At 42.3% G+C, this 25,063-nt stretch overlaps 1 protein-coding gene across 1 annotated transcript in view; it reads right to left on the bottom strand.

Moving 5' to 3' along the window:
- gpc5a (glypican 5a) overlaps window positions 1–21,749 on the bottom strand; it is a 124,906-nt gene extending 103,157 nt beyond the window's left edge. Inside the window, exons 1-2 of the mRNA XM_041943657.1 lie at window positions 21,382–21,749; window positions 17,298–17,459 (exon numbers count right to left, since the gene is read on the bottom strand). Coding sequence (XP_041799591.1) covers window positions 17,298–17,459; window positions 21,382–21,532 — 313 coding nt within the window. The 5' untranslated portion in view covers window positions 21,533–21,749. The remainder of the gene's footprint in view (window positions 1–17,297; window positions 17,460–21,381) is intronic.
- Window positions 21,750–25,063: the final 3,314 nt, after the last annotated feature.

Raw genomic sequence — 25,063 nt, 5'->3', positions numbered from 1 at the left:
ATCATCCAGATATATTGGCTATTATATACCAATGACAAAGCCCCTTCAGTTAAATTCCTCAGTGGCTGAGCTTTTCTCCATGTCTAAAAGGCTTTTAAATTTGATCCCATTTTATTTCTTTCTCCTATAATTGCTGCACTTCTCATTTTCTTTAATGTAGGATGATCTGGTTATCTGTGACAGGGGTAGCAAACAGAGTGATGAGTTACACTTAAGGTCAGGGCTTCTGGCAGTTGGCACTAAACTAGAAAAAAAAATTATTTCACTTCATTATGCCATCTCCCTCTGTGTGTGTGTGTGTGCCCCTCTGCATCTGATTGGTTTGGGAGGTGAACAGTGACATAAAGTCAGCAAATCACACATCAAAACATCACATGGAGATATAAGACATTTATTAATCACTGTGGGAGTTATACTACATATATACATGAAATACATATACGTGTCACACACACACACACAATACATGGTATAATTAGCACATACAGGCTCAGCCAGTTGAGGATGTGGACTGACAAGAAAGTGCAGAGTGTTGCTTTCACCACCAGAGGGAGACATTCATTTTAATACACAGGAAATTGGATCAGTGTGATGCTCAGCAGGAGAAAACAGAGCCGCAGACGAAAAGATTGTTTCATGCTCCCTCCAACTACTGCCCACCATCTCCAAAAACTACCGCAGACAACTGATACAGATGATGGTCTTGCACTTTGGTAAAACCTTGAGGTACAGTCAAAGTATTTTAAAAAATGTTACATAAAACGGTGCCAATGTGGCAGATTGACACACATTCTCATATACTCACATCACCTGTTTGCACTCAAATATCAGATCTCGTTACTGGTTGATTGGATTGATTAACTGCAGAATGTGCGTGCAACAGTCTCCTCTTCCTCTATCACTGCTTGTCATCCTGATTTGCTCTGGGCGTCAACTGAACACCTACAAACTGCAAAATGTGACTCTAAATACAACACATTTGAACAGTTAACTGATTTTAAATGTCAAGGTCAACATAGATTGTGTGTAACTGACACCTTGTGTGCAAGCGGTGAGAATAATTTACCCTCTGTGACGGAAAGTATAACATAGCATCAATAGTGTGAGTCTATCACAATCATTACAGCAGCGAGACATGGCCATTGAATGTGGTTTACAAATAACACTGGCTTCCCTGTATTGCATGTAATGGCCTTAACAGGCGTTTGTGAAGGTATTGATAACATACTGCATCAACCAGCCAGTGCTTGCTGCTTACTGTGTGTGTGTGTGTGTGTTCATAGGCTTGTCATCGAAGAGGAGAATCAGTCAGCGGGATGAGAGATAAGATGAGCCTTTGTAGCTGAAGATCATTTTAAAACACCAAAGGCTCCTCTCACACACTCACAGAATAGGCAGAAGCATGGCTGATACAGTGAATGCACTATACACTGCAGTGCATCCCACAATGTGTGAGCAGATCGCATCAATATCAGCCACTTTGTTTGAAGCCTCCCGTGTTTCCAGGTTTCCAAGCACTCAAATGCCACCATCCGACCTCAGCTGAGCTGTTGAGCAACGCAAAGATGGCTTTTATTAATGTGATTCATCCTCTCTGAATGGCTGTGGCCACAACAGAGGAGCCCAGTGACATCTGATAGGCTGCAGAAAAGGCCATTCTCCATCTAGAGAGGATGAGTCAGTGGCTCTGTGGGTTCAGCTCATCCCAGAGCAAAAGACACGCAATGAAAGTCAATGACTTGCAGGGTGGCACAGACAGTACAGTCAACACAAAACTATGTCTTCATTGTGGGATATTAGAGGATGAAAAGAGCACCCGCACGCTTTGTTGTTCCAGAGTGGAGTCTGATGACAGTGTTTTCTGCACAAATGTTTGTAGTGGCAAAAAAAAAAAAAAAAAAAAAAAAAAAGCGAAAAGCGAAAAGCTCTGACACTGACATCTGTAAAGCTGAAAAAAAGTATGATAGAGCAAAAGATGATCCAAGCGTCTTCCAATACAGTGCAGCGCTTTATTTGACAGCTCTGAAGATTTCTCGATTTCCTAATAAGTTTCCAAGAAAGAATTTTGTAATTTTGTGCTAATTATAAGTAATTTCTACATTTTTGTTCTGCAGATCTGCTGTGCACTGACCAAAGACTCTTTAGGTCCTGCTTGCAATTAATAGAAACTAACTGATTAATTGCAGGTGTACAAACTGAAAACTGTCTCTGTTTTCCCTAGAATTTGCACCAAAATTGCACAGTTCTTTCTGGGAAACTTCTTGGAAAAGGGTTGGGAAATAAAACAGGATAAAATAAAGTGTTGCCACATGCACTTCTACATGATTAAGTCTTTAAAGTTTCTGTGATGGCCTAACATCAAGAATTTACTTTCACTTCACTGCCTCTACATAAATCTGAAAATGTGTGCTTTAGATTTCCCTGGTAATAAATTAGGAATATCTTAATACCTGACACGCCTTCCTCACAGACTGTAAACTGGAAGTTGGTCTGGTCTGACCGAGTTATGTTAACAAACTAACAGACTCTTAAGCTGCTGGATATAGAACGTAAAAATAAACCTTCCTGTAATCTCTGCAAGAAGCAGAAGTACAGGTTTACACCGTTGAAGCACTTATTCACCAAAATCCACTGAATGCAGCACTGTCAGGGTTTTGATAAGAGTTTTAAATAAACTTATTTTAGCTTTTCTGGCATGACAAATTTTCACGCGCACATCAAGCATGTCAGTTTGTGAGCTCCGTTATCACACGACACAACACAGAGCTTTCCAGGGTTTTCAGGGTCTGTCAACCATACCTGGTTACACAGAAGACAAGCGCGCTGGCTGCTCGGAAAACAGATGAATGTATGAAGAGCGTGACAAGAAAACAGATAAGGCAAATAAATCAGGCCTTGCATCAAGACAGCGTCATTGTACACACAAACAAACACGCACACAACCTGGCAGGCTGCCTCGATTTAGCAGGAGATTGTGGTGAAGTGTTATTCAGTGTGCGTGAGTGAGCTCAGAGTACCTGCCTGCTCTGATTCATAAACAAACCACAGAGTGAGACTGGGCCTTTTATGTGTGTGTGTGTGTGTGTGTGTGTATGTGTTAGGGCATGTGCGAGCATGTTTGCATGAGGAGGGGGAGAAATACATATAGCGTAGGCCTTTTGGATTGTCGTTCTGCCAGCAGCCAAGACTGACCATGACCTGCAGATGGCAGAGAAAAAAGGTTCCTGAGAAAAGTTTTAAAAAGCCCCGGGATGTTTTCTTTTTCCTTCCGTCTTCAGTTCCCATAAAGGGGGCATTGTTTCAATACTGAAAACAGTCGCCTGCTCAGAGGTGTTACAGAAGTGTGTTCTGGCTCAGAGTTTCTCAGAGACGGACGGAGGGCGCTGAAATGTGATTTATTTAGTTAAAACCAGTAGGAGAGGAGAGGAGAGGAGAGGAGAGGAGAGGAGAGGAGAGGAGGGGAGGGGAGGGGAGAGGAGAGGAGAGGAGAGAAAGAAAGAAAGAAAGAAAGAAAGAAAGAAAGAAAGAAAGAAAGGAGAGGTGAGGACAGGACAGGAAAAGAAGAGTGAAAAGAAAGGTAATTAAAGGAAAGGAAAAGATAGAAAGAAAGGAGAAGGAGGGTAGGGAAGGAAAGGAAAGGAAAGGAAAGGAAAGGAAAGGAAAGGAAAGGAAAGGAAAAAGAGGAGAGAAAGAAAGAAAGAAAAGGGGAGGAGAAGTGAGGGAAAGAAAAAGAAGAAAAGAAGGTAAGAAGGAAAAGGGGAGCACATAGGAGAGGAGAGGAGAAGACAGGAGAGGAAATGATAAAAGGAGAGGAGGGTAAGAAAGGAAAGGCAAGGAAAGTAAATAAGGAGAGGAGAGAGAAGGAAAGGAAAGGAAAGGAAAGGAAAGGAAAGGAAAGGAAAGGAAAGGAAAGGAAAGGAGGAAAAAGGAGGAAAGAAAGAAAGAAAGAAAGAAAGAAAGAAAGAAAGAAGAGGCAAGGGCAGGACAGGAAAAGAAAAGTAAAAGAAAGGAAAATGAAATGAAAGGAAAGGAAAGGAAAGGAAAGGAAAGGAACAGAGGAGAGAAAGAAAGAACAAAGGAGATGAGAAGTGAGGGAGAAAGGAAAGGCAAGGAAAGGAGATAAGGAGAGGAGACAGAGGGGAAGGAACGGAAATGATAGAAAAGGAGCACAGAGAGGAGAAAGTAGGAGAAAGGAAAGACAGAATGAAGGGAAGAAGGGGAGGGAATGAGAGGGAAGAAAATAAGGCGAGGTAAAGAAAGTAAATGACAAGGAAGAAAAGGAAAGGAGAGGAGAGTAGGGGATGGGGGGAAGTAAAGAGGAAAGGAGAGGAGAGGCACATTAAGACCGTAAGTCATTTTAATCTATTTTTCCTGGAGTCGGGCTCAGCTTACCATCAGCCCTTATCTCTGTGTACTTCCTCCTCCACATCAATAAACACGCTCCTCCCTACATACATTAACAGCTGGCAAACACATATTTAGCCTGAGTAAATTCAGCCCCCTGTCAGAAATCTGACAACACCCACCTGATCTACAACAAACACCGCTTCCCCCTCCATCTGTCTGTCTGCCTGTCTGTCTTTCCATGCATGTACCTTTTTCCTCCCCTTCTTCTCTCTCTTTCTCTCTTCACTGCTCTCTCTTTCCTCCAGAAGGCTTAAAAGTCAATATTTGAGGATCTGTTGCAGCTCTTGAACACTTCAAAGAGCACAGAGCTCTGCTGTGAACATAGCCTTTAATATGCCGTTCAGGAAAAGAAGCAGAGAGGGTCAATAAAGTGGGGCACAAGTGCTTCTTGTAGGAAAGTGTGCGTGTGTGTGTGTGTGTGTGTGTGTGTGTGTGTGTGTGTGTGTGTGTGTGTGTGTGTGTCTGCGTCTCATATGTATAGGTTAAACATCCTTTCATACATGCTGCATGTGTAGAAACACAGGTCAGCTTTAGCACACGTTGACTTGTTCACACACACATGCACGCGCGCGCACACACACACACACAGCGAGAGAGAGCTGCCACAGTTTTAAGGGGCAGAGTGAAAATAATAATATCATAATAAAGCTTTCATTAGCTTTCAAAGGTGGCTCTGTGTGAGGCTGCTGAGGGTTTCCTGTGGCTGGCCTGTGGGAGCTGTTCGATGCCGGCAAAGGAGCCAAACGCACACAGCATGCCAGTGATTACTCCGCTGAACTGGATAATTACGTTAGATTTATGAAAAGAAGATATGGAACATTAGGTTCAAGGGTCTAAAAGTGGTAAGCTGTGTAATTCCACCTCGTTGACTGGCCTGAATAAGAGGAGCCATTACGTTATTGATTAACTTAATTGCAATAACCCCTAATCAAGAGTATGACGTGCATAAATGCAAAGTGGCACCCGACATTCCTGCAAAGCTAGCTTGTTAAAGGGAGCAGACATGTCTGAGACAACACTGAAGTTATGTCAGGGCATCCATTGAGGCCTCTCTGACGCAGCTCATACAGGAGTTACTAGTAATGAGAAGTTTATATTGTTCTGCTCTTACCAGCTCTGGTTTGCACCTGAAAACAGACTAAACGGAAGGAAAATAATCTGAGTTTCCAGTAGAGAAGAGACTGCAGATTTTAAGCTCTAATTATGTAAAACTATGATTCATTTACCATTTAATTTTAAATTAGCAGGTGGAAGCATCTTTCTTTTGTCTTCCTGCTGCCTTAATAACATTAATAACAAAAAATGCAAGTCACAGTGCTGCTATGTGACAGACAGAAAAACAGTCTCGAAGTTATTATGAAGAAGATAACACAAAAGAACATGCTGTCTCTGTTGCTGATTAATGAATGGAAACTTCTGTATCTTTTCAGCCCTGCATCATTTTACTTTACATTTTGTACTTGTGTCATGTCGTGTCTTGAAAGCATGTGATACATAGTGTTTCATGATAAACTCAAAACCAAACAAAACCACTTGGCTCTGTACTGCAGTTTCTGGAGCTGACATGCAGTTCTGAACAAGCCTGAGAGGAGTGAATAAGCGTATTTCAAAGTATGCTGAAAGGTGGCACGTGCATGTAAAAACTGTCACATCATGAATGTAAAAAGACAAGCAAAAACCGAAGTGATGCTAAAACTGACCCATTAATCCTGTTTGAACTAAGTACAGAAAAATGATATTTCCAAGGGACAAATCAGGATCAAACATCAGCAATTCTGAGCCGGCCATCAGTCACTGGACTCCCAGCAGTAAAAACAACATCCATTTGTCACTCATGCCAGGATACTAGTGATAAGCAGCACAATTATGCCATTATATCTGCCATGTAGAGGAGAAGGACTGGATGAGGGCGGAGGAGAAGAAGAGGGGAGAGCGGGTGCAGACAGTAGGCTTGGTGTGTTGCTGTGTGTTGCTGTGTTTAGCATTTCATCAGCCAGACGACTACAGACTAATCCCTGGAGACTCCTGCCTTACTCAGGAAATACTTCCTTGACTGACAGAAGAAGTGATTTCTCTTCTCCAAACAACTATGGTGAAACAGAGAAGCACAATCCCAATGAACATGCCAAGAGTCTTACAGATGCTTTCATAGAGACTTCAGCGTGTTCGTGGTGAGCAGTTTCCTCTTGGTATCAGTGATATAGTTGTTTTTCCCAGTTCAGATGTGCCCGAGCACAGCCCTTACTTGCGCCTGGACATCTAAATTATTTAAAGAATGACTTGGTTTAACTTGAGGTCTCCTTCCAGAAAAAGAGCCTATTATGGCCCTGAACCATTTACTTAACATACCACCAAATCAAAGTAACATGGTTTGTGTGGAAAGTCGTGAGTGTCAGCTCAGTCTTTACTCTACACTGCTAACAGCTGTAAATAAGTCAGCTCTGCTGCACAAACATCACACTGGAATATTACCCTGCTGGTCTCCATGCAGCTCATTGCTATGTAAATCTATAAAAAGGAAGAAAAAAAACTGTGTAAATCTGTCATAAAGATACGGTTCCTGTTCAGCAGCAGCGTGCTGTATCATCTAATCTAGAAAATGGCCCTAAGACAACAGCCAGAAGCCATAAATCTCCATTTCAAACGGGCACACAGGAGACAAACAACGTAAAGTGCTGACTGGTGTGTGTATTTTTAGGGCTCATCTCCATGCAGTGAGTGGCTACAGTTCAGTGTGTGTAGGATATGTGTGTGAATGTGTGTGTGTGTGTGTGAAAGAGACAAATGTAAGACAGGAGAAGTCAGTGTGGATTCATGTTGGCAAGTGTCTGTGACTGCTGAAGTTCACCTCCGGGATACAGCAGCACTTCAGGATTTGTAGAAGTGTGTCAGCTGAACTCCTGAGCAACAGTAAACTGAACACGCACGCACGCATGTACGCACGCACGCACACACACACACACAGAATGATAGAGAGTCAGCAATTAGCTCCATGTCTGCCACTGTAAAAGCTCTCAAGGGTTTCTCGGGCAACATCAGATGAGGATGCTGAGTATTAAAAAGTTATTTATGGAAAAGGACAATATAAAGCCTCTGTCTGCAGGCCTTAAGTTCCTGTGCTTCAAAAGACTCAAATTAAATTAAAATAACAAGCTGAAAGAGAAGAACGAGAGCAAGGCTTTGTGTTTCAGCGAAGAAACATGTTCACCTGGAGGACACGTCATGGCACAATTTTGTGGTTATGTGCCAGACTACTTCCTGGCCAGACAACCAGCAGAGGCAGCAGGAAATCACAGCTTCCAGACAAGAAATAGTCCGGCACATAACTCTTTGAAACACGGCAAAGTGTCAAACGTGACACAAACGTGATATAACACGTTGATGAGTGAGCTTCAGAGGTGCTAGTAGGCTTATTTTGCTACCTTAGACAGAGCCAGGCTAGTTGCTTTCCTCTGTTTCCGATCTCAGTGCTCGGCTAAGCTGCCTGGCGTCTGGCTGCAGCTTCCTATTCAACTTAAATCTTCTCATCTAACTATCTACTAGAAAACAAATGTGAATATTGCACAAAATGTCGAACGATTCAAACGGTTCGCCAACCAGCATGTCTGACACAGGACCTGCAATAGGAGACTGAGGGAAAAGCTGCCGCGGTCGGTCAGCCTGCGTTGTTTCGTTGCAGCAGCCCAAACGCCTGGATTGTTGAGGGGTATTGACTCTGAATAATCCTGCTTCCCTCTAAATCCTCATCCTCTGACTTCAAACGCTATGCAAAGACTTTCAATAGAATCTGGCATCCTCCCAACTTTCTCTCCGTCAGTCGCTCATTCTTCTTCTTCGCATTCTTTTTCCCTCTCTGTCCTCCCCTGGATCAACTGTCCAGCCTTGAATCACAAAGCCAAGCCCAAATTCTGTGGACGTCTCGAGGAGAGGCCCCTGCAATGGCTGCGCGCACACACACACACACTCCTCTTGTAGGAGTGACAACAAAGAAGGCACGGCTGTAGACCCGGTGGACAAAGAGTCTGATAAATGAAAGGTCCCGCACAAAGGAGCAGAGAGCAGGTTAGGAAGGATTCGAAGGCCAGCTGTGAGAATCAACCAATGAAATCTTCAAACCAATCCGACCAACACTCTATATATTGAATTTATGCAAGTATTTGTCACCCATCACACGGGCTCGCTTGGCTGGATGGAAGCAGTATTGTTACTAAGAGTCAAACTTTCCCACACTAGCAAGATGCACTCGCAGCTTTTTGTGCAGGGATTGAGGGATTAATGGTTTGCTGGCCTGCTAACGTGCTCACAACAAATACGCTAACATGCTGATGTTTAGCAGGTATAATGTGTACCATGGTGACCTTAGCTTGTTCGTATGCTAACATTTGCTAATCAGCACTAAACCCAAGTAGAAGTACAACGGAGGCTTACAGGCATGTCATTAGTTTTGTATTTCACCATAAATCGAGGTACTGAATGAATTAAAGTACTGATCTGGGGACAGCAGTCTATATAAATGTGTGGGATCAGCAAAGTTATTATCCTGAGGAGGACAAGAATGTCTGTCCCAACTTTCACAGCAACCCGTGCACCGCAGGCACTTTTCACTCAAAACCACAAATCTCAACCTTCTGGTGGCTCTTGAGGGAAGTTCAGGGGGTCAACACTCATTCATCATCTAGGGACCATAAAAATCTGTGCAAAATTTTGTCTATATTTCACAGGATACATAAAACTTTTGACCTGCTGATGGTGCTACAGGAAATGTAGAGCATCAACAAAGTGAGAAAATTTCATGGCGATCCATCCCATAGTTGTTGAGATATTTCAGTCCGGACCAATGTGCCAACTGAGAGACAGACCTCGTCATCCATACAGTCATACGCTAATGTGGCTAACAATGCGTTGCTGAGATGTTATTCCGTGCATAACCTCCAGTCACTTTACAGAGAGAAGCTACAACTACTGCTTTACAACAACTGTATGTTTACCATGCTGCTGGCTCCCAATCAAAATGTAAAACCTGTGTTTGTAGCATCGAGTTGTTTTTTTCATAACCAGTAACATAACTTTTGACATGATAAGACAAAAAGCAGCTTCTGTGTGAGACAGCCTGGTGTTTCTTGAGGGACATTTCACATGAAGAATGTTCATTTTCAAGACAAAAGATCCTAAAATGCAGAGTCCTATAAAAAGCTGCATATTTTCCCCTGACGGAGGCGAGCGGCCAATTTGTGACCAACATAGAAAGTTTACTGGAAGAGAACACTGTGTTACTGTAGTCAGTGATGCAGTGCTGCTCGGGACTGGTCACAGCACAATATCTGTCCTTGGTAAGAAATTACTGTTTTGAACTTGAAATTCTTGGAGAAATGTGGAATGCAAAGGAGCAGTTAGGTAAGTGTGGTGGCTGCTGCAGCACCGCTTTTAGAATGACTTTTTGCACTAAATCCCTTGGAGAGCAGCCTGGTGATCACACCGGAATATTAAAGTAAACAGTGGGTGTTTGTACAGGATTCAGATTGCTGAAGCAGCTACAACCCTGATTCCACAAAAGTTGTGACGCTCTGCGAAACATAAATAAAACCAGAGCAAAAACAATGTCCATGTAGTGACATTCTTTATGCAACTTCATGGTTCACAAAGTGTTGAACCTTGCTCCATCTTCGCTTGTGAACAACTGAGGCTTTCCAGGATGCTCCTTTCATACCCAATCATGATACTATCACCTGTTACCAATCAACCTGTTTACCTTTCCCAGTCTTTAGTTGCTCCTGTCCCAACTTGTTTGAAACGTGCTGCTGCATCAAATTCAGAATAAGCATAAATTAATAAATATCAATGAAGCTGATGAGGGCAAACATTAAATATATTGTCTTTGTACTGTTGTCAATTGAGTATATGTCAAAAATGATTAGCAAGTGGTCACATGCTGTTTTATTTATGTTTTACACAGCATCCCATATTTCACAGTGATGCAGCTAGAGGATTTTGTCATCATAAACCAGACAAACCTGATTTCAACTTCTCAGCAGCAGATTAACGAGAGCATCTTCAACCACAATAAACTGCACTGACTTCAGTGTCCCACCCACTGATTTCACCCACTTGACAAAACAGATAAATAAGGATTTAACAAAAACCACTGGGGATTTCAGCTTTACCTGAGACTTAACTGATAATGAATAAAAACTGTGTTTTGAATGTTTTGTTATGTTTTTCGCTACTAGCAAGAGCTCAGTAGTAATGTCAGTTGTTAAGTTCAAACCATGCTGGGTGTAAGAAGCAGCATGGCCTCTAGTCAGGACCAGAATAGCACACTGAAAATTTGCTGTGTGCCCCTATTGACACTGGGTTTGTGGTCATTTCATTCAACAAAAATGAATATAAGACTATACTTTGCTCTGGGGGTTAAAGCAGGCTTATAGACTTGGCAGGTTTTGAGCGACACACGTGTGAGGTAAAGCAAGCACAATTTGTTATTGACTGAAATGGATTCGCTGGTGACATAAATAATGAGACAAACTCATTCTTTTAGTTCTTCAAACAAAACAGTGTTTACATTCAGGCAGCTATAGAGGATTCATTCAGATTTAAATGTCCAAAGACAGCTGAAAAAATGCTGTTTTCTAAGCTCATGAAAGGCTGATGTTTTGTACATGTATGGTTTACTTGTGACATATAAGTTCTGGTTTGATCAGTGTACAGCTATACATTACAGGGCTGCACAAAACGAATTCTGCAGCCAAATTTGTAAGAGATTAAATTTATCACAGTGTCGTAATGTGCCTCACAGGGCAGCATATTTGGAGGTCAGAGTTGAAGCTGCTGACTGTCCGTGGCACGATGTCTTTGTTATTTTTCTGACTCTTCAGTCAAATCAAAAATATTCTTTTACGGGATTCAAACCCAGGATGTTGTGGTGACATTATATGGGCGTTAGCCGGCTGAGTTCTTACTTTAGTGGACTTTACACAACCAGAATTTATGCACTGAAAGGAAAAATGCTGCAAAAACCTTTAAAACATCATCTGTCTAATCAACAGCAATCAAATCAACTTTACCCCCCCACCCCCAAGTGAGACCTCCTTGTTTGGCACAGAGTGAGTTGTTCTAATTCGATGGCCGATTGTGGTCTCCACTCAGTCAAGCTGTGGGGCCGCTGCCACTCAACTATGTCCCCTTTTTCAATTCAAAGAGTACAAGATGGCCAGTGGATCCTTTCAAAGCTGGTAAACAGACACACAATTAGCATTTATGAGTGCAAATAGCAAGTTCTGAGAACAACAGACGAGCGTTCCACTTCAACGAAACCAGCACTCAGTCCTGACTCAGTCCTGGCTGTTTGATCTCACATTCATCAGCACCACTTGTGTGCCCGGCAAAACAGTAGCTCACAATTAGAAGCAGCGCAAATAAAAACGCAAAGGCCGACTAGCTGCGTCTGCTGGATTCCTGCGTCTCATGTGGACTGGAACTGTTTTTTCTTCCCAGGCTGAAAACCAAAATGAGACACTGACTGCGAGGACGCCCTCAAGCCGCAGAGTGTTAATGGCCACAACAGCCTCATGCCACAGACAGTCGAGGAACAGTAGCATTAGATTTACAACTGCCGGTCTCAACTGGCTCATCAAGTGGTCATGTAATATTGGTAGAAGTTTTAAGATGAATTATGGGATATTAAATCAACACATTTTGCTATCTTGTCTCTATTTTTTTATGTTTTGCAAAGCTGTATTTGATGTCATGACATTCTGACGAATGTTCAGCCTGAACAAAACCCTCTCATGTCTGTGCATGCATGGATTTAAAGTCAGGGGGTGGTTAGCTTAGCTTAGCATGAAGACTGGACGCAAAGGGGAAACAGCTAGCCTGGCTCTGTCCAAAGATTAAAAAAATACACCTACAAAATCTCAGTAATTGACCCACTGTGTGTCCAGAAATGTAAAAATGGCAGCAGTTGGGTTAGAGTATCTACTGGTTATCTTAACAAATTCTCTGAAAAACTCCAGGAAAGTCACAGCGCACAGAGAGAAATGGTTGCAGCACATAACTCCCGGTGAAACCACAACTGCCACTTTTCCATTTGTGTATGACAGAACAAATGAGATATAGTGTGTTAATTAGCTAGCATTAGATGTGTTGGCAGTCGCTATGCTAAGCTAGGCTAATCACCTTCAGACTCTAGCGCAATACTTAACAAACCGATACGAGAGCGGTATCGACCCTCCCATCGTCTCAACCTCGACATTTTGGGAAACGTGCATATTGTTGAGCGTTTTTGACCTGTTGCTCGCTGGATTTTGTGATCTGTGGGCAGAGCCAAACACGCTGTTCCTCCCTATTTCCAGTCTTTATGAAAAGCTAAGCGAGCTGGCTGCTGACAGACAAGAGAGTGGTTTCGCTCTTCTCATCTAACGCCCCGCAAGAAAGCCTATTTCTCAAAATAACAAAACTTTTCTTCTGCGGGGGTCACAAAGCAAAATGTTCAAAACTACTAGTTTATATTTTTATAGGCTCAGTTGGACCATGACTGACTGGGACCAAGTTATAACAAAATCCTTTCCTTCTTGCACCGCAAAAGGCAGGATACTGACTGTATTATTTACAGAAGCTGGAGTATCCTCCAGTTTTGCAGTCAGCACAAGGCAATACACTGCTTTTCAAATAGTTCCTCAATCCCTACACCAGAGGAGGCCGTACCTTTGATCTGCTGATCTCAGACCGTTTTGCTAGGATTTGAACGCACCTCCTCTGACACTCTCTGAGGCATCTCAACAGCTGATTCATAGTGGGTTTCTGAGTTTTATTGGTCTCCAGCCTCGTGGGGTGCTGGGATTGCACAGGTTGGTTGCCATGGATGTAAGACAAACCTGCGCGGGATGAAAAAAAAATCTCCCCTGAAGCCCCGCTCAGCAGGCTGCATATTTGTGCATTGTGCAGACGACGTGCAGGAACCCCACAACGGGTGAATGAAAACATGCAATCCTGAGAGACTTACTGACAGAGCAGGAGCAGGAGGGGAGAAGAAAGTGACGTGCAGGAAGACTCAAAGGCCGTCTGCTTGACAGCATGCCATCAGCTCCGTCTTTATTCTTCCTATTTTTTCCCACCCCAGCTGCCCAGCTATCTTTTGGCTGTGAAATGACTTGAAAGGCAGTGGTCAGGTTCATTTAAGGACATTTCTCTGAAGAAAAGAAAAAGCTGCAATGAACCATTACTGCGGGATAAGCTGCGCTTTGAAGCTCTACTCATAATTAACAGCTCTGGTGCTTGTTTTCATTTATTTGTGTTAGTCATTATGTTAAAGTATTGAGCGCTTTGTCTACATAAAAGATGCCCTTGAACATTTTTTTTTTTAACTGTGGCCCACTACAAGCCCAAAAATATGAGCATCAAGACCCCCAGGAAAGAAACATTTTAAATAGCATTTTATTGGTTGGCGTAATTCCTCAGTGTCTCCTGAGTGTTTCAGACTGTTATCCATCTACATTCCTCTAATTTCTTCATCCCCCCCTCTCCCTTCAGCTGCATCACATAAAGATGCCTAATTGAAGGCTTTGCACAAAACAAATGACCACATTAGCCTGCCCCCTTTTAACTCGTCCTTCTTCCTGTCTGTGGCTGTAATGCATTATACACTCTGCTTGTTCTCTGTTGTCTCTCAAATTACAGTGCAGGCTGCCAATCATCTGGAGACTACAACTAAGGGACTTGTTTTTCTGCAAAACCCCAACCCACCCACCTCCTGTCTATTTTCATCTTGTACTACACACAAGGGTTTATGGTGGAGCAGATGTAATATGTTTTTGGAATTTCAGGATGATCCGTAGAAGGCACTGGCCCTTTCCCGCTTCCATTTTAATTCCCATTGTAATCTGAAAGCAGCCAACATCAAACTCACAGTCACACAAGATGAAAAACAAATGATTCGCTCATATTAATTCACCATAATTGAACGCTGACTAGTCAGGAAAGACGGATTAAATGCTTCACTTGTGTTTCTTTTATGTCTGCACATGAACAGTAAAATAGCTCTTTTTTTTCCCTCCACTCTGTTAAGACCTAAGAACCTGCCAGACATTTCTGTCCCTCTGTGCTTCCCATACATATGGTGCCACAGTGTGTTTTCTCCATGAGACAAAGGCTCTTAAAACCTCTTCGGCCAAACAGAACAATGCCACGTGGGTGGCTCTCTCTGTGTGTGTGTGTGTGTGTGTGTGTGTGTGTGTGTAAACATATTGTTGACTGTGAGTCAAAAAGTCTGCATCAACATTTGAACAAGTATCAGCTTTCATCAGCACAGATTTACTTCAATAGCAAGACAAACAATACTGAACAGGTGGAGAAGAATAGTTTAGTTTGTACTGCACGTTTCTTTCATGCACAGATTAATTGATTAACATAAACCGCGTCTGAGTTTTTGGCCACCAGCTATGGAGGAACGTTTTAACGAGTGGGTCCCTGTTTGGTTTATATCACACACACAAACGAATGCTTTTTAAATGCAATTCTCCGGATCAACACCAGGTGGCAACAAACAAAGTAATGTGCCAACAAAATCAGCGAAGAAGATGCAAGCAAACAAACACCATGGCAAACAACTCAGGATTTAAACTGTTATAAATCAGCTTTGCAAATGTGTTATGAGGACGGAAATGTGCTCAGCACATTAGACTTCATGGATACACACAATGGGTTTTTTGCGGGGGGAAAATGAATGTAAACATAAATTTTGTTTGTTTACAAGATACCTTCGCAGGGCATCTTTAAACAATTAGCCAATCAACATAAAACTGAAAGCAACTTTTTTTTTGTCATTTTTCAAGCAAAAATACCAAACGTGGTGTTAACTCTGCTTCCAGCCACTCAAATGTGAATGTTTGCTGTTTTTTTTGGGGGGGGGGGGGTGGACTAAGGAGGCATTCTGAATATGTAGAGCATTTTTCACTATTTTCTGAAATTTAAGAGTCCGCACAATTATTAAATAAATCAAGAACATGATCATCAGATTAACCAGTAATGAAAATAACTCGTACCTACAGCCCTACTTTGGACTGTGATCGAGTAAATCACAAAGACACCTTGGGAACATGACATAACAACTTAATGTAATATTCAGAGCAGTTACACAGCTGCTGTGACTCAAATACAAGACTTAAATTGCTGAGCGTCTGTTGCCACTTGCAGCCTGGATGTTGGAGGCAGCCGCCAATGTTTGTTGACTGATGAGAGCCGATGTTGACAGGGAACTCTGTTTGTTTTGGCAGGAGGGCACACTGGCTGCCATTCCACACACGAAACCATGAGAGCGCTGCTCATTTTGTGAGGATTTTTCCAACAGCTACCAGCTCCTACAGCCTTTTTTCTTTTTGACGAACCTACCAGCTCCTACTCTGTTACTGGTGCTATTTTTCCTGTCAGAAAGACCAAAAACCTACTAAAAAGTATTGTCTGTGTAGCTAAAGCCGCATTTAGCTTACTGGTGTTTTCTGTGCCACAGTCCTCCATTGTTGCACAAAAACGATCAAAAACACATCAGTGAGCCACATTGCTGCGCTGACCGACATGTTCCTACACTTGAGTCAATCCCACATACACTGTCCTGCTGTAAATACTCATTAGAGCTCCTTTTTCATCCACTGCTGGAAATAGTCCCCAACAAAATACTCAGAACACTCCTTACTCCAGTAATATTTGCAAAAAAAACTAGATGTTTGGGGAAATTACTAAGCCTTTTAAAAAACGACATTATTTGTGACCTCTTATTCAAGATCACCTTCAATGTGAGACAGGGTAGTGAAGTCAAAAAGCATTGAGACACGAACTAATGTTTTGTTCTTCTCGTGAGATTTTTTTTACAATATTTCATAAAATAAATCCTTAAAAATAAAACGCACTCCAACAACTTTCCTCCAACTGTTTGCAACTTTTTTAATGATATTTAAAAGGCGGCATGCTTCATAAACACTGTCATAAATGGTGGGTATTTTAGTTCAGCTTCAGAGCCTGATTCAAACATCTGATGGCAAAAACCGGGCATTGCCCCTGCAAACCGCAACGAAAACACTGTGATCACGCGCGACTCTCCTATAAATCATTTGAGTCTAGGAGGAGGATAACAGCACGTCTTTAAACCGAGAGGCATCGTTAGAGGGAATTGGCCTAATGATATGTCTGCACATTCAAGTCATAAGCTCTGCATTTGTAGCCCAGCCATTTCAGCCGTCATATGACAGCTAGCAGCTAGAGTGGGAGAAACATCCCACTCTGGGCAGGGAGGACACACAGACAGAGGCGGGTTGTTGCCTGTAAGTCGAATGTCAGTCAGTGCTGAGTGACAGGATGGAGTGGAACGGAAAACAGCGAGGCTGAAAACAAATGCGGGGATGGACAGCAGCCAGTTTATGATGGGATAACTGCATTCCAGTACAGTAAATATGAGGATTTGGTTTTCTTATCAAGATACAGTCTAGCAGGACACCTTGAACAGGAAGAAAGGCTATTAGTAAAAGCCCCAGCACACATCCCTGACAGACAGCCTCCTCCTGGGTCTGCTGCAGGAACAGCCAGCCTATCTAATCTCAAGATCAGAGTGTAGTGGTAGATCTGGAAAGAGGACAGACCCAGCTCTGTTTGCTCTGGTGTGGAGCCTCACTGCATGCACTTACACTCACACACACACACACACACACACTCTGACTCATCCACTGTTTTTACAACACCCACACAAACCCTAACCCCTAAATGCGTACTGCAACTGGGAAATACACACAAACATCGACACACACACAATTATCGGTGTAAACATCAACGCTCTCGTCTCAGCACGCGTTTACGAAGTTTAACCTTTACAACAGCGATGCCTAAACACACAAGCTGTTAACTCTTACCTTGGAAAGCAGCGACGTTACGCGAGATGAGAAACTTAAGGCTGGAGCTGGAGGTCTGGAGGAGGTTCTGGATGTCCCTCCGGGCCGCCACCTGGTACTTCTCCTCCATCTTCTTGGTGCAGCACGTCAGGTTCTTGGACATGCACACCTGAAGGTCTGAACCTGAGAGTCATTGAGATTAAATGTTGGGATTTTAAAACATTATGGATTGGAGTCTGGGTTAAAATGGGACTAAACTAAGAAGTCGGGTTGCTCCATGTTGGACTCACAGGGAGAAAGAATCCATTTTTTGTCATTTCCGTGTGGAATTCGACAGGCCCAGTTTGTGCCTCTCATGTATTACCATCACATTCCAGTCACAGAGATAAGCATTCATTCCACTGAAAAACAAATACCCAGCAACGTTTGAAAAGCCTGGACGGCATTTTAATAACACTTACCTCTGTTCTGAATTTCTCCAAAGACCCTTCTAACCATCTGGATGACCCGTTTCTCAAGCTGCACTTGTATTTCCCACAAGTGACCTATGTATTTGCTCTTTTTCATCAACACAAGTAACATCAATGCATGATATTGCTAGAAAATACTAAATAATATAAAGTATCATCAAATATAACTGGTAATAAAGTTTTGTTTCACCTTGTATTAACTAAGCAAAAAAACAGGCTTTATCATCTACAGCTCAGTGTTGAATAGGAAACTGATGCATTAGGTGACTTGGAAAATGGGCTAGAAATGTTTTTTAATGCTTTTTCAAATCAAGATGAAAAGACTTTTGGATTTGAAATAGCCTCAGAACAGGTATTAAATGGCCTACTGCATTTTTCAAACATCACCAGGTATTGATTTTTCAGAGGAGGGAATGCTCACCTCTGTGGCTCCAATGCAACGCTAACACATGACAGGGAAAAACTGGGGCTTAGCATTTGCACGCTCTCTTTCAGGTGCTCCACTTTCTTTCACACATTCCAAAGTCAGGTGGATTTGACACCCAAAGATGCCTGAAGGTATGAATAAGTGAGTGCGTCTGACTGTCTTCTATATTATCTGTATGATAAACTGCCAACTGTCCACACTGACAAGCAGCTTTTCTTCCTGTAGCAGTAAGAGAACTATGTCAGCAGCCCTGTGAGGCTGTGCACAATGCTAACATGCTAATCTTTGCTAATTAACACTAAACAAAAAATATAACAAAGGCTGATGAGAATGTCATTAGTTCCGTAGGTGGGTCATCAACCGAAACAAAAATAAAAATTTTGACCTGCTGGTGGTCCTAGATGAAACGTGAGGTGATCACCAAAGCTGTTACAGTTCATCCTCAGGGAGGCATGAATGTGTGTGCAAAATGTCACAGCAATCCATCCAATGGAGACATTCCTCTCAAAGTCAACCTTCAGCGGTGCCAGAGCAAAGGTGTCCAAACTTTTTCTCATGGAGGGTCAAAACCCAAACTTAATCCTGGGCCCTAGGCAACATGCAAAATGGTACAAGGACCTCAAGTTCCCTTAATTGACTGGCTATAATCCTGCCCACCATGCTCAGATTATGAAAAATAACTAATATTTAGGGACCCCACATATTTAAAGAGCATTTTAACCTCACAAAAAAGAAAACGATATAAAAAATGATAAGTTTTTCTTGTCTTTTTTTAATTTTACTTTTGCTAGAAATATCTGACAGACCAAATCAAACCTCACGGTGGGTCAAATTCAGCCTGCGGGCCCCACTTTGGACATCCCTGCACGAGAGGAAAAATCAGGGTATCACAGTCTGGAGACCAGGTCCAGTCCATGTTGAAATATTTCAGCCTGGTGAAATGGACTGACTCTCAGACCAACAAATCATCCAAGAGACACACAAGTAGAAGCACATGATGGCAAATCTGAATGAACAACAGGCCTGCTTAAAAAATATGACACGATCAACAGATTGATCATAAAACATACAGAGATTGTGTTTGTAGCAGCGCACAAGTAAAAAAAATGCTTTGGTGGAGCAAGAAAACCAAAACACCAAGATCCCAAGAGAAGATCTGAGTCAAAGCGTTATCGCCTCAACAAGTGACGGGTCTCAGGTTTTCCACCATGAACAAATGTAAGCAATCTGCACACATATGGGACAATCAAAACATCTTAAAAGCGACCCAAAACTCTGCAAAAAGCCTCCCTGACGTGCCTGGGCAGAGCATGCAGGGCTGCTGCCAGAGACCCTATCAGCTCCCCGTGTGAGGAGGGAGCAGAGCAGGCGATGGCACACGTGGAGGAATTCAAACTCTCCCAGATAAGACAACCTGAAAGCGCCCCAGGTCTTGCTTTTTTTTTTTTTTTTTTTTTTTAATGTTTCCCAGAACTATTTCCACTTCCTGCACCACAGACAACAGCTTTGTTTGGTCGAGGTGTCAAGACTTCTGACTTGCCGCATACTGACCTAAACTGGAGGGCTTGTTTGGCACTTCTTATTACATGGAAAACATCTCGCTCTCTCAGATTCCTGGAATTTCTGGAGGTTATTTTTCTCAAGCCCACACTCAATTATAGATAAGTTCTAAAATCATGCTCTGTGATCGACTACACCTCACCTAATGTATTTCACTACATTAATCTGAATCCATCAAGGAAACGACTCACATCTCTCCAATGTCACAATGCATTTGGACTTGGAGACCTTTTAGCTGTGTGAGGCTGCCAGAGAGATCAGCGGAGGTGCAGTTATAAACAGTAGCAAGTGTTTTTACAGGGTTAGCAGCCACTCAATCAAGAGCTTATCACTACTTAAACTACATGAGCCAATCAATGCACACAATTTATCTAGAAGAAAGCACTTTTCAGCGTGAAATTCTGCACAGAAACAGCAAAGAGATGCAAATCCACACGGGCTCATTTCAGAGTCAGGAGCGGTGATGGCATTATATGGGTTATTTAGAGGTTTAGGGGGCATTTGAGGGTTTTCTGTCAATTTAATCGGTTTCCTCACAGCAGTGAAAAGGAGAGGAAAGGGGTGGCGAAGTTTATAGGGAGCAGTTTGTGGCAGGATGGCAGTCAACACCATTAAGATTTACTTTTCCAAGAGGAGCACAGAGCAGCAGCAGCAGCAGCAGCCGCGAGCCGAGCAGTCAATGACAGCACGCATGAAATATCCACACCCATAATTCCCCCCGAATCTTGTGCACAAGTATCATGAGGAATTACATGATGGGTGGTGCACGGAAAGTTAAGTGAAGCCTAGTTTACCTAACTTTACACAAAATAATTCCTGTTTATCCCCGCAAGCCACTTATCTGCTTTAGTCTGCTGGAAGGAGCAGAGTTTGGGGTTTCTTTTTTTACTTTCCCATCACAACCAACAAGTAATATCAGGAGCTTTAGTCCCTAATTTCACAGGATTAAAACATCAGATTTTATATTAGCCCACGTATAGCTGGTAACCCAGTCAAGTAATCAATAAGTGATGCATTTGGTGTACAAATCTTCTCCTGTTGCTCAGCAAGAAGTGCTTGAAAATGTATTTCAAATATACAATAATATTTATTTTGCAGTTGACGTGGTGCTGAAGCTAGAGAATGTTCAAAGATGTCTAAAAGGTGCGAGTTTTATTCTCGCAGTAATTTAAGACATATGCAGTATTTCCTCTAAATATCTTGATTTTAAAGTCATGTAAAAAAAAAAAAAAGGTGCCGTCTGAAGAGCTCAAAGCTCCCATGTTCTGCTGTCTATATCATTATCATAACTGCACACACGCCTCTAAAAAAATGTGTTTTAAAAGGTGTGTTTTGTGACTACAAAGAGTACTTCAAGAAGCCAGAAAATGACAGGTTAAAAAGCTACAGTGCAGTTAATGAGCTCTACAGGGAGGTAATATTGTGTTGAGGAACATCTCAAGCATATTTCTGTCAGTCAGCGGTCGGCATGTTGTTTGTTTGGTTGCCATGAAGACGTAAACGAGGAAAATGTAGAAATGATGGAGAAGCAGCAGCAGGACGATTTGTATTACTGGCTGGTTTATAAGAATTAAACTGCAGGAAACAAACCAATAAAACGGTAGCACACACTAATGCTCAGTCTGGACTGGGATTAACTCAAACATACCTGGTCTGGGACCTAAAGGCAATAATTGATTTGGTCCAATTTGCCTGAGTTGGAAAACTTTGCGCACTTCGTCGCATCTGTTTGGGCTTCCAAACCCTAATCCAGAGCAACACGCCAGGAAGAAAAAGTAGTTCGTCCACTGCACAGACATCTTTAATAAAATCCCGGGTTATTTAAAAAAAAAAAAAAAAAGATTGTCTGAGAGTTAAGGTTTCCTATAGTCCGCTCAGGTGAGCCCCGTCGACATTTCAGGTTTCAGGATTCGGCGTCGACCATGTGGCGTTTGTGTTTACGTCGAGGAAACGCTCCTGGTGATCATTTAAATCCAGACACAGGGGGAAAGTAGCTGCGGCGTGACTCCGCTTGAAAGCGGCATGTTGTCCAAGTTGGTTGGACTGACGGCAGAGGCGGTACCGTAACGTTACCTGCGCTCCACGGCTGCATTAGCAGCTGACCCGCAGCCTGACAGCGCCATCTGGTGGTCGGCGTCCAACTTGTTTGTGTTTTTAATGATGATTAAACACGGTGTAGGCTACGGAGATGAAGAAAATCCGATCAATTCATAAAAGATGAAACATAAATAATGTTTTATCTTTTTTAAAAAAAGCAAGATTATCTTTAAAAAGGTCGGTATCGAGGATTTTAAAGGGATTTATTCGAAGGCTGATCCATAACGGTCTGACAAATTAAGGATTGCTTTTATGTCCTTCAAGCAACATTAAGACCAAATTGAATAACAACCTTACAGCCTTAAATAGTACTAAAATTAAAATTTTTTACCCCCAATTACATCTTTGCTTAATGATGACTGCTAACCAATTAGTGAACAGAACCATACAAATAAGAGGTTATGGGATTTAGTTAAGTTTTTCAGTGGATAATGAACAATTTGAGGGCTGTATCAAGATGTAACCTTGTTTTTTGACACATCTGATTAAAGTGTCTGGTTCATGAGATTTTTAATCTTTTAAGAAAAACATGCATCAGGCCATAACATAAACCAAACTAGATTTCACATACTGTTTAAGTGTCTTAAGTTAATTTCATGTTTATGAGCACATCCCATGTTTGGAATGTAAGTCCTGATTTGTAAAATGGGTTACCTGACCAAGCCTCTCTATGACCAGCACTGCTCACATGTGGACTCCTGAGTCTTTATCTAATGTACCTGAGGGTTGTTATGGACTGCACCACTACTGAAAACTCAACTTGAGGATACAAGTTTACAATATGCAGCTGTTAAAAACCCAGTTGGGTGACATGATTAATTTAACGTGGTGGCAAAGCTGGTCAACGTGATACCACTTAGTGTAACTTGGGTAAATTGTTTAATCAGATCGCAGAAAGAATGAATTTGACTGAAAAATGGTTGTCTTCCAATGTTTCTTCCAGTGGTGGCTTCCAAAACCGTCATTTCAAACCAAAACTTCCACCTAAATCCCAGAAATGTATACAGCATCAGAGGAAAAACTGCCATGAACGCCAATTCAAAACTTGCATTTAACATTCATTACCATAACCAACTAACTGTGATATCTACATAATGAAGCATTCAGAGGAAGAAAGTGTAAAAAATTTAATATATTTCAAGCAACATTACAATTAACCACTTCAGACTCACCCCCACCAGCAATCACATAGATTTCATACTGGCCAAAACAAGACATGTAGTTCAGTACAGCAGTTTTTTTTTCCAATCAACATTCAAAGTAAGATACAGGTCGCCCCCATCTCCTCGTTCCTACACAGGCCGGGACAAGTGCAATACCTCCATGTACACAGCATTGCTACTGATCCCCACCTGCACAGGAAGGGATATCTCTAAATATTCAAAATGTCATATGTCTCCAAGTGTGTGCACATACACACCACACAGTGAAAAACAATCTTGATGAAGAGCAATTCGTCTTGGCAGAACATAGTTCATCAACCTAGTCAGTTTTGCATGGATTTGCACAGCAAACAACAGTTAAAGCTGAATGCAAACCAGCAAAACTGACCATGTCATGATTAAAGTACAACCCTTTGACAGTTACAATTACCTGAGCTTCAGAAAGATGCAGTTAGTTAGAAGTACTTCAAGTGCTCACATTGCAGTAGATAGGAGAAAACACTACCTGCACTATAAGCACTTTAGTACTGCTGAAACTGTTACTGGATGAGAGCTGGCAAATACTCCTTGCTTTTAAAGTGTTACATGCATATTATGCAACCAGATTGTGTTTGATGTGACACCCCCAAAACCAAAAAATCTCAACAGGTGGAGAGCAAGCAGGCCACCATCAGTTTTGCATAGATTTGCACAACTCATCTATTCTTGTAGTGCAACTATGCAAAACTAGCAGAGAACTGCGAGATATTTGAGCCCAATTAGAAATTATAAATGGTCTGGTGGCGCATATCACAGCCCCTTATGCCAGAAGGAGCACTTAGGGCAGTAGGTGCTAGTCTATTTCACTATCTGCACTAGATGCACCTTAGCACAAAGACAGTACTTCAAATGACATGTAACATCAATGGATCTGCCCATCAGTGTCAGGGTATTGCTGTAAGTGCCTCCACTGCAGTAGGTATGACATAGTACTACCTGCACTGTAAGCACTTTGACAATACACAGACTGATTACAGTATCGCTGCCCTCCTGCATCATGGGAAAGATGGTCACACTGCTCCATGTTGCAACTGTGCTTGGGTTCTTGCACTTCAGGCTGGATCTGTAAATAAAAAACGAAATGTGATTCCTTGTTAAATCACTACAACAAGTTGCAGACATACATGTGTGCGCCTTGTAACCAATTCCTTTTAACATATGGAAAACGTGGGATTCATACTTCCAACTACAAAAACGTGCACCATCATTACTGGTTAGTCGGTGTTCAGACGAGTTGTTGTGACACAAGATGTTATGATTTATTACAGCAGCACGAGGTCACTGAAAACATGAATGAGCAGCACAGCCTGCGGCCCGCGTTCCCTGCGACACGGTAGCGCCTGCGCAGGGAACGGTGTTGTTCACCCCTCCCCCACCGTCTTTAACATGGCGCCTCGAAGTGCGCCAACCTTAGCATAAATGACTTAAAACCAATCAACCTATACGCCAGCGTAGTGTTGCACGCTGAAAATCCCAAGTGCGTCTTGTTTATTTAAAGGAAATACCGTGGCTTGCGGTTTCGGACTTCCTAGAAAACAAGGCTATCGTCCCCGTAGGAACAGAGGCTAGCAGCAAACAGCAGCCGTGCGCTGGTTGGGCAGGTAGCTTAGCTGCTGCGAGCTGGTGTTAGCTTGACGAAAACATGGCAAACCGTGTTAACGGTACAACAGTTACCCCATCACTGGTGGTGGCACGGGAACAGTTATTGTGTTTTCAGTAAAAACAGTTGGCTCATTTTTATATCTAGTTCACGAGTTAATAAAATTAAAATTGAGTTTGACGACACTGATTAGCCGTTAGCCAACAACAAACGAGCACACGTTAGAAAATACAATGGTATATTTATCCCGCTGGATTGGCTCTATTTGCCCACTTTAATCTTTATTTGACTGGGATCCCTGGCCTGGTAATGTTATGTTTGTTCATACCCGCAAAACTACAGTTGAGTTTATGCGGCTAGGCTAAGCTAGCTAAGCTAAAACGCGCGGCCTAAAACTGCCCCATGTGCTGCTGCTTTGTTCTGGGGGGCAC

This window comes from Chelmon rostratus, chromosome 1 (assembly GCF_017976325.1).
Source record: "Chelmon rostratus isolate fCheRos1 chromosome 1, fCheRos1.pri, whole genome shotgun sequence".
NCBI lineage: Eukaryota > Metazoa > Chordata > Actinopteri > Chaetodontiformes > Chaetodontidae > Chelmon > Chelmon rostratus.
The sequence above is the reverse complement of the archived record's forward strand: the minus strand, read 5'-3'. Positions and strand labels throughout refer to the sequence as shown.